We start from the raw sequence: 7,831 nt of genomic DNA, 5'->3' as shown, positions 1-7,831 counted from the left end.
AATTTTTAAATTTTTTATTAAAAAATTGCAAAACGTAAAAAGAAAAAGAAAAAATCTGACTTTTTAACTTTTTTGTTTTTTTCAGTGACTTTTGATTTTTTTTTTTTTTTTGGTCACTTGCCTTAATCAATCACTCACACAATAATAAATAGTGGAATCCGAGTAGGCAAGTACACAATTCAGTAAATTTTAATGTTAAGAAAAAAAACCCAAACCAAATGGTTGTCAAAACAAAAACTGCAAGACCATGGAAAAATGCATTTCCAGAAACAAAATAGTACAAAAAAAATGAAAATACTAACAAACAAACAAACAAAATCCATTACAGATTAGGTATGATATTTAATCTGACTGAAAGTAACTTAATATCACTAGTACACCTCTAATGCAATGTGCAATGGTGTATCCTTTACATATACATACATACAATGCAAACATTTAAGCGCTCTCATGTTTTTGTTTCCCTGTGGTCAGATTGAATTGGATTATGTAAACCCATACCAAACAACTAAAACAATTGAATTTGGATGGTAATAAGCATGATCTGTCAGAGTAACTAGATTGCATCGAGGGTTTTTTTTTTAACACGTCATCGGTTTAGGATAATCGTGATCCAGTTTGAATGTAATCCACTGAGGCCTATTAGCATTCCTTGTCTTCGTAACAATAGTAGGTAATTATGTATCCATCCTCTAAAGAACAGACAATAAATGGTAAGAGTTTGTAGCTTCCATCGGCTACATCATCAAAAGGACGAAAATTCAAATCAAAGGTAAATCATACCTGACACATAACTGCCATCCGATAGGTTTTCTATTTCAGAGGCTTCATGCCCTGCACAATTCCAAATTAAAGCTTCACTTCTGAATCAAATACATTTTGTTTTTCGCAATCTTTAAAAGCCAAAATAATGATCTTAGACATGGCAGGGATTTAATATCACATCCTTACCTAATTGAGGATTTAAATGGAATATCACCTAGCTACAAATGAGAAGATTATTTTGAGTGAGAGAATGAAAGGTAACAGTCACATAATCAGTGCATCACTCACTCACCAAACAGCAGGTTTGCTCTAACAATTGGTACTCCCTCCTTTCAATATAAATCTCAAGGCCAGGCCGATCCAGAAAAAGGTAACTAAAAACTATTAATTATTCTCTCATAGGAGAAATGTTATATGGTCTTCATAGGTGTCAGAAGATGAGTAAAAAAAAGGACTCATAACACTTAAAACACTCTTAGACGCACAAGTTACAGATTACATGCCTTGTCTCATATGATGGCTGCCAAACTTTCAGTACTACATGACCTATAAATAAAACAGGCTAGCAGAAAATATGTCCAAACGAGAGTATATCATAACCCATTGAAATCAAACCAGTTTTGCTTTCATAACCCACAGGTTTTGTGTGTGTTCGTGTGTGTGTTTCTTTTTGGGCCTTTGTTTTACAGGGGAGAAAGGGGGCAGCTCAAGGATGGAGGGAGAGGAAATCAAATAATGCTTGAAGAAGAATTGATGCAAAAATAAAGGAGGATGAGAAATCCAATCCGTCAAATGTTTCATATGACAGAAGACTTTCAGAAGCAAGTGTGCACATAGGTTGGTTCAATTTGAGTTAATGCCTAACCCAAAACCAAATCAACTTGGTTCCCAAAATCACTATCAAACCCAATCAAAAGATAATAGTAAAGTTGAGTACATATTTTAAATGGTTTTATAATATTTTTGAAACAAAAAATATCATGTATCATCAAAACAAACCACACCAATTAAACTTCAATTTCAATTATTGGTCCACAGGCTACCATAATAGCGTAACAAGAGGTGTAACCAGTTCATAGAATCCATAAAATGGGGACCATTGATATAGAAGAGGTTGAACAGAAAGGAGTCACCTTTAGCTTAATGTGCGATGGAGTTTATACATCATGTTCATGTACAACAGTCAGTTTTCATTCCTCAAGTTTATATTGGCCCACATCCAATAGAATTTAGAAATACTTGTTCTAACCTGTGTCATTAGAATCTTACTATTTGTGATTCTATTCGCGATTCGTGCATAGATCATTACAAATATGAGTAAATCTATTTTGGGATAGAATTTATGGTGAATCACGAGATTCACTATTTGATTTAACTTTTTACGATTCATGTAATTCTTAAAACTGTCGCGTTCAATAGACTCTAAGGACCCTGTTTTACCTCTTTTTTTTTTTTTTTCTTTTTTACCCTTTTTTTTTTTAAATTGAAAATGGTATAGTATAACTTGTAAGAGTGTTTAAAACAAAAATAATCAAAACCTAAGCATGATTTGTTATAAATGACTGAATGTGGTCAGCTTCATATGAGCAAAGAGCCAGTAGTTTTTATTTCTGTGTCGCCAATTGCTTCCAGCCCAACAAGAATCTAGAGTTATAGAACTGCGAAAAAAAGGTTGATTATACTATCAATCCATGTCTGCAATAGAGGATCCAAAATAGTAGATGCAAATCATCAAGATATTTTTAAATCCTACTTTACTGTTGAGAGAATACAAACGAACAAAAACTACTCTACTAGTTTCCAACCTAAAGGGGAAAAATAGAAACTGCTATACATATTGCCTACAAAAATGTAAGAATCACAGCCCCCAGTCCTTGGTCCCTTCTAATTCTATACGATGATACAAATTACGAACCAACTCCTTAGAGCAATAAAGCTATTCATGCTACTCTTCTTTCTTTCCTTTTTTTTTTTTTGGATAAGTAATTTCATGTTCCAATATTATGTGACTGAACAAACCATAATGTCTAATTTGGTAGACTACTCTTCCACATTCCAAATTAGGAGAAGCAAGAGTGTTTTTCATATCAGAAAGTTGGGAGTTTATTACAGTTGGAGATTGAGGCCTTTCAATAGAAAAGCGGATGCAGATGACAGCTTGTTGACAAACTTCACCTCAAAGTTGAAACGATTAATTATGTCAACCATAATGAATGCTAAGGCATATATAGCAAACTCAAATGCCATTTCAAACATAAAATATGATAAATCAATAATAAAATGATGGTACAAGTGAGATCTACCTTAGATGTCCTGAGCTCATTGACTGCCATTCTGAGCGAATCATCTGAAAGTATCAAACGAGACAGAGCCCCTGTGCTCAAACTGCAATATCACCAAATGCAATTAAAAATGGGCTACAAACAGACAAAAAAAATACAATCAAGAAATCGGACACTAAACTCAAGCAAATGTTAAGCACAACCACAACAAAACATCCATTTTTTTCTACCAGTAGGAAAGGAAGGTTTTCATTACACTTATTCAATTCAACCCCTGTGCAGGTTCTATCATTGCATCTGGTACATGAAACTGGGAATTGTAAATACAATCAACAAGACATGTCAAAAAAACGCGTGTCCATCTCAACCTTGATGCTAACTTGAAATTCAAGCTCTTGTATTATCACAATAAAGGGAATATGTTAATATCCAGTAAAAGGGCTTAAATTTTTTGATGGACCTATGGAGGATTCAGAACTTAGTATCACGTACCCCAACTTCCTTGCTGCATCAGAAACAGAACCCTCAACTGCAAAAATTAGATCTAGCAAAGCTTGCATTCCCTATGAATTATTTAAAAACAATTAGTACTCATCTTCGATTTTTTTTAATTAAAAAAAAGTTTAAAAACTTCTAGTTAATAAAGAAGACGAAGATGGATGGCAGACACCAAAGCAAATTTTGGATTATTTGGCCCAATCTGCGGACCACACGATGATCCTCTGATGGTTGACTTCGCAGGAAGAATTTGAAGGAGCTCTTGAGGAGGCAAATATGCATCCAAATCTACTGCATTCCTGACTAGCTCATAAGAATTATACAGAATCTATTAGTGGAGATATTCAATTTCATTTAAATGTAATAGCACATTAATAGAAAGTGAGATGGCACATATTAGGGAAAGTTGAAGGATATGACTATTGTCCATGTGCCTGTCTGTGGATGTGTGTATTAGACAACAGTAACACGCAACAGAGATAATCAAATAGATGGACCTTCAGTTGACAAGACAATCAATATAAGGCAAATAAAAGGTCATGAAAATAGCACATGACATGAAACAATTACGTGGGACAACAAGCATATGCCAAATCACCAAAGAATAAAGCTACCAAATTGAAAGTTTGATGCACACATGATTTGGCCAAGGCCAAGCATTAGGAATAATGCCAATTGCCTCCTCCATAGACTTCATAATATGCAAAAAACAATGTTGGTATACAACTTTAAGATCAACGTTGTGGCACACAATGAATTTTGCTTGAAACATAGCAATCTGACTGATTTGGAAGTATAAGAGCTGAGAAGTGTAAGAAATGCATACCTTTAAGAGCTAATAGAGTGCGTAGGCGAGCTAGGGCTGCTGCACGATTCTTATGCTGTGATCTATCCTCTGCAGCCTATAAATAAGTAAGTACCAATCAAGTCAACAAACAGAAGACATTCATGAAGCATTTAGATCTCAGCTTTGTTAACAGACACGAAAAGCTAGGAAGCACGGATATAGATACAGGATACGGTGATACGGATATGGCGATACGCCAAAATCTTAAAAAGTAAGATACGGATACAGCGGGGATACATTCGTAAAAAAAATAATTTTATAATTTTAATAATGTAATATGCATGAAAATAAAACCTAGCAAAAAAAATTCATAAAAAATCAAATACTGAACTTCTTAATATTAAGTATTCATCATATAAAATTAATATCAGACAACCTAAATTTGAAAAGTAAAATTAAAATAAAACAGTGCAATGAAATAATAATATAAAATTGTAAAATAATGAAAGTAAAGTTATTTAGCGCACTGATAAGTTTTAGATATTTTTTAGTAGTGCACTGATATTTTTTAAATACATATTAATCAATTAAAATTTATATTTTATGTTAAAACAGAAAACGAGAGAGAGAGAGAGAGAGAGAGAGAGAGAGAGAGAGAGAAAACGAGAGTGAGAAACCTGTTCTGTTGTTGTCACTGTGGTCGATCGATCTAGATAGAAGGAACCAGATTTTTGCTTCAATACTTCTTCAATTTGTGGATTGAGGTTAGGGTTTTTCTTCTATATGTTTTTTTGATTTTGGTTCATGCGTATGGAACCAGATTGTGGAACCAGATTATGGAACCAGGTTAGCGTTTTTCTTCTTCTCTATGTTCTTCTTCTTCGATTTGTGGAACCAGATTTTTGTTTTTCTTATTTTTCTTCTTCGCCATATCCCAAAAGTATCTCCCACATATCCATGCGTCTCCAAGCCGTATGCAAAATTCAAAAATAAAATAAAAAATTGCCGTATTCGATACATATCCCGGCGTATCAGATGCATATCCAAATTCGATACTCGTACGCCGCCCAGTTCGGAGTATCCGTGCTTCGTTGACGAAAAGAAAAGAAAAGAAAATTACTTATAATATATTGTTAAGACAACAAAGAGAAAAAACTATGACAGAATCCATTTTACCCCCTCACGGTATAGCTCAGAAACACTTCACCCCCTCATGTTTATGCTGTTTCGAATCACGGATTTGGGTAGGGATTTGGAAAGGGACCCAAATCCATGATTCAATACAGGTTAAAATAGTAAAAAAGACCTCATGTCATTTTGGACTAAAATGAACACACACATATATGAGGAAGTGCAGGACTTGGGAGTTTGAATGCCTGGAAAATGCTACTGATCTTCATATGATTTCTATTGGCCGGTGATCGTAAGTTATACATATACATTATACATATATCTTAAGTTATATATAAAATTATACTAGATTGAATTTCCATGGTTTTCACTGACCATTGATGGATCTTTATGAATTGTTAAACCCAAAATTCATATAATTAGAACCCCCAAACCAATGGTCGCTATTCACACAATCGATGCATCTATGCAAATCCTCCTTGACTTCACATTAACGAGGTCAAAACTTCTGTCAATTTGAACAGAATTAGTAATTGTAGGAGATAAACTGCAAAATGGTCGAAATCACCCGAGCCCTTTTTGCCTACTTTTTAAAATAAGGGAACGAGTACAATCAAGTTTGCCCAAAAAAAGTAACATCTTTGAAACAAATATCTACTCATATTTATATAATATTATTTTTGGTTTAATTCATCTCATTTTTGTTTTTTTTTTTCATTTGCCTCAGCACAAATACAAGAACCAAAACATAACTGTGGGAGCCAAGTAATTGTGGACCAAATAAGGCCAAAGCCTGTTTGCCGAATAAGGCCTAAGCCCATCGGATTGCGTCTTTGCCGAATGAAGGTCCGATTAAGCATGAACATCGGGAAGCACCGAATAGCGGGTACCTGTAACGAATATAAGAGCCAAATGTTTTCATTGGAGTCTGCATGAACCCATCAACTGGGGCCAGCATGTCCCTTTCAAGGGTGTGCAGTAGGGGAATGGGCCATGACAGAATGATGATGAAGGTCTAAGCTGCATGGAGCAAAGATCGAAGAAAGTGACTCTATAAAAAGGAGGAGAGAGGCCGGAGAAAAAGGGATGTAAAAAAAAAAAACTTGAATCTCAAGAACCCTAAAAACAAACCACCCCTTCCGCAAAAATTAACTTGTCCTGTTAATTCGGACACCACTGTCCGAAGTTTTATTCTTTGACAGTTTTATTCTTGTTTCAGGTTGAGGGATTTGGAAATTGGAAAGAGATTTGAAAAAAAAAATATATATATATATATATATATGAATAAAATATCCATACATTTCACTCAATTTCACGCCCTTTTTTCCTTTTCCTTTTTCCTTTTACTTTCCAAATCTCTACCTAATTTCACGCACATTTTTCCTTTCTCTTTCTAAATTTCTTCCCAAATCCCTGACCAAACCCAGCGTAAGGGCTCGTTTGGACTGAATGAGTATTTCATATCCACCTCCACACAATAACAAATCAAGCAATGAACACAAGAGCTACCAAGAAATCAATGAGAATGGAGTGGCAACCTTACCTGAGCAACAATGCCAGTAGGGAGGTGCTTGATACGGACAGCCGATTCACGCTTATTGCGATGCTGACCGCCGGGACCAGACGACTTGAAAGTATCCATATCACATTGGGTCATCAGCTGTTGGTCCGTCATAGCCAGCAATTCTCGACCATCACAAGCACAACCACCACCACCACCACCACCACCACTAGTAGTAGCACTGATAGTAGTGTAGTTGTACAACAAGGGGGGATTGTCGGAAAAACAAACCTTGATTCTTTGGGAACTGCCTACGCCATGGTTCCTTCTTGGATAAACAAGAGAGCTTCGTGAATGAATACCAAAATCATAACATTTCGAAGAAGCATAGGAGAGAACATCAACGGTGGCACCGCTACTTCTCCTGAATTTGATGAGCAACGATTTCAAAAGCGATTGAGACATCATTCAGAGTTTTGAATCAATTTCTTCGTGTGTTCTCCTCCTATGACTTGATGACTAGGGTTAGGGTAGGGAAATTGAGCCCAAATCATCCATAACCCGTTGCAGAAAGAAATTTGACCAGTGTTGTATATCTGGGTTGTTTGGCAGTGGCTTTTTCTAATAAAAGCATCCATTTAATTTATAATTATTTTATTTTTTTATAAAAATTAAAAATATCAAATTAAATAAATTTTTTCTTTTCAAATTATAATAATTAAAAAATTAAAAAAAACAACTTAAAAAAGTTACTTGTCAAACAGCAACCGAATGTATGGCCTATATTAAGAGGGGGATTAAAAGTCACTTCTCAACTTTTAATTCATTTTTTATTTTTATAAAAAAAAAATTAAAAATTAAAAATCA

General features: G+C 34.7%; 1 protein-coding gene across 4 annotated transcripts; it reads right to left on the bottom strand.

The window, feature by feature from the left end:
* Positions 1 to 238: 238 nt before the first annotated feature.
* On the bottom strand, positions 239 to 7,581 carry LOC114319144 (Class I peptide chain release factor). 4 transcript variants are annotated; one of them, XR_014338097.1, is made up of 8 exons: positions 7,007 to 7,581; positions 4,372 to 4,447; positions 3,718 to 3,848; positions 3,540 to 3,610; positions 3,304 to 3,357; positions 3,069 to 3,150; positions 784 to 834; positions 239 to 692 (listed from the first exon to the last, which is right to left on the bottom strand). XR_014338097.1 is itself a non-coding variant. In XM_028266138.2 (7 exons), exons 1-6 carry the CDS (start codon positions 7,430 to 7,432, stop codon positions 814 to 816), a joined length of 807 nt encoding a protein of 268 aa, XP_028121939.2. In that variant the 5' UTR covers positions 7,433 to 7,581; the 3' UTR covers positions 239 to 692; positions 784 to 813. The 4 variants fall into 4 exon arrangements, 2 of the variants coding, with proteins under 2 accessions (XP_028121939.2, XP_082739355.1); XM_028266138.2 differs by lacking the exon at positions 3,304 to 3,357; XM_082883229.1 differs by lacking the exons at positions 239 to 692; positions 784 to 834; positions 3,304 to 3,357 and adding an exon at positions 902 to 979.
* Positions 7,582 to 7,831: the final 250 nt, after the last annotated feature.

Source organism: Camellia sinensis, chromosome 8 (assembly GCF_055761805.1).
Source record: "Camellia sinensis isolate YWXY chromosome 8, ASM5576180v1, whole genome shotgun sequence".
NCBI lineage: Eukaryota > Viridiplantae > Streptophyta > Magnoliopsida > Ericales > Theaceae > Camellia > Camellia sinensis.
Note: the sequence above shows the minus strand (reverse complement) of the source record. Positions and strands in the feature narration are given on the sequence as shown.

What these genes read in the sequence shown, in the direction of transcription:
- LOC114319144 (XM_082883229.1), bottom strand. Translation starts at nt 7,432, where the DNA reads ATGATGTCTCAATCGCTTTTGAAATCGTTGCTCATCAAATTCAGGAGA. An exon ending in CACTCTATTAGCTCTTAAAG is followed by an intron (nt 3,849 to 4,371) that starts GTATGCATTTCT and finishes CTTATGAGCTAG; the next exon opens with TCAGGAATGCAGTAGATTTG. An exon ending in ATGAGCTCAGGACATCTAAG is followed by an intron (nt 980 to 3,068) that starts GTAGATCTCACT and finishes ATTTGTAGCTAG; the next exon opens with GTGATATTCCATTTAAATCC.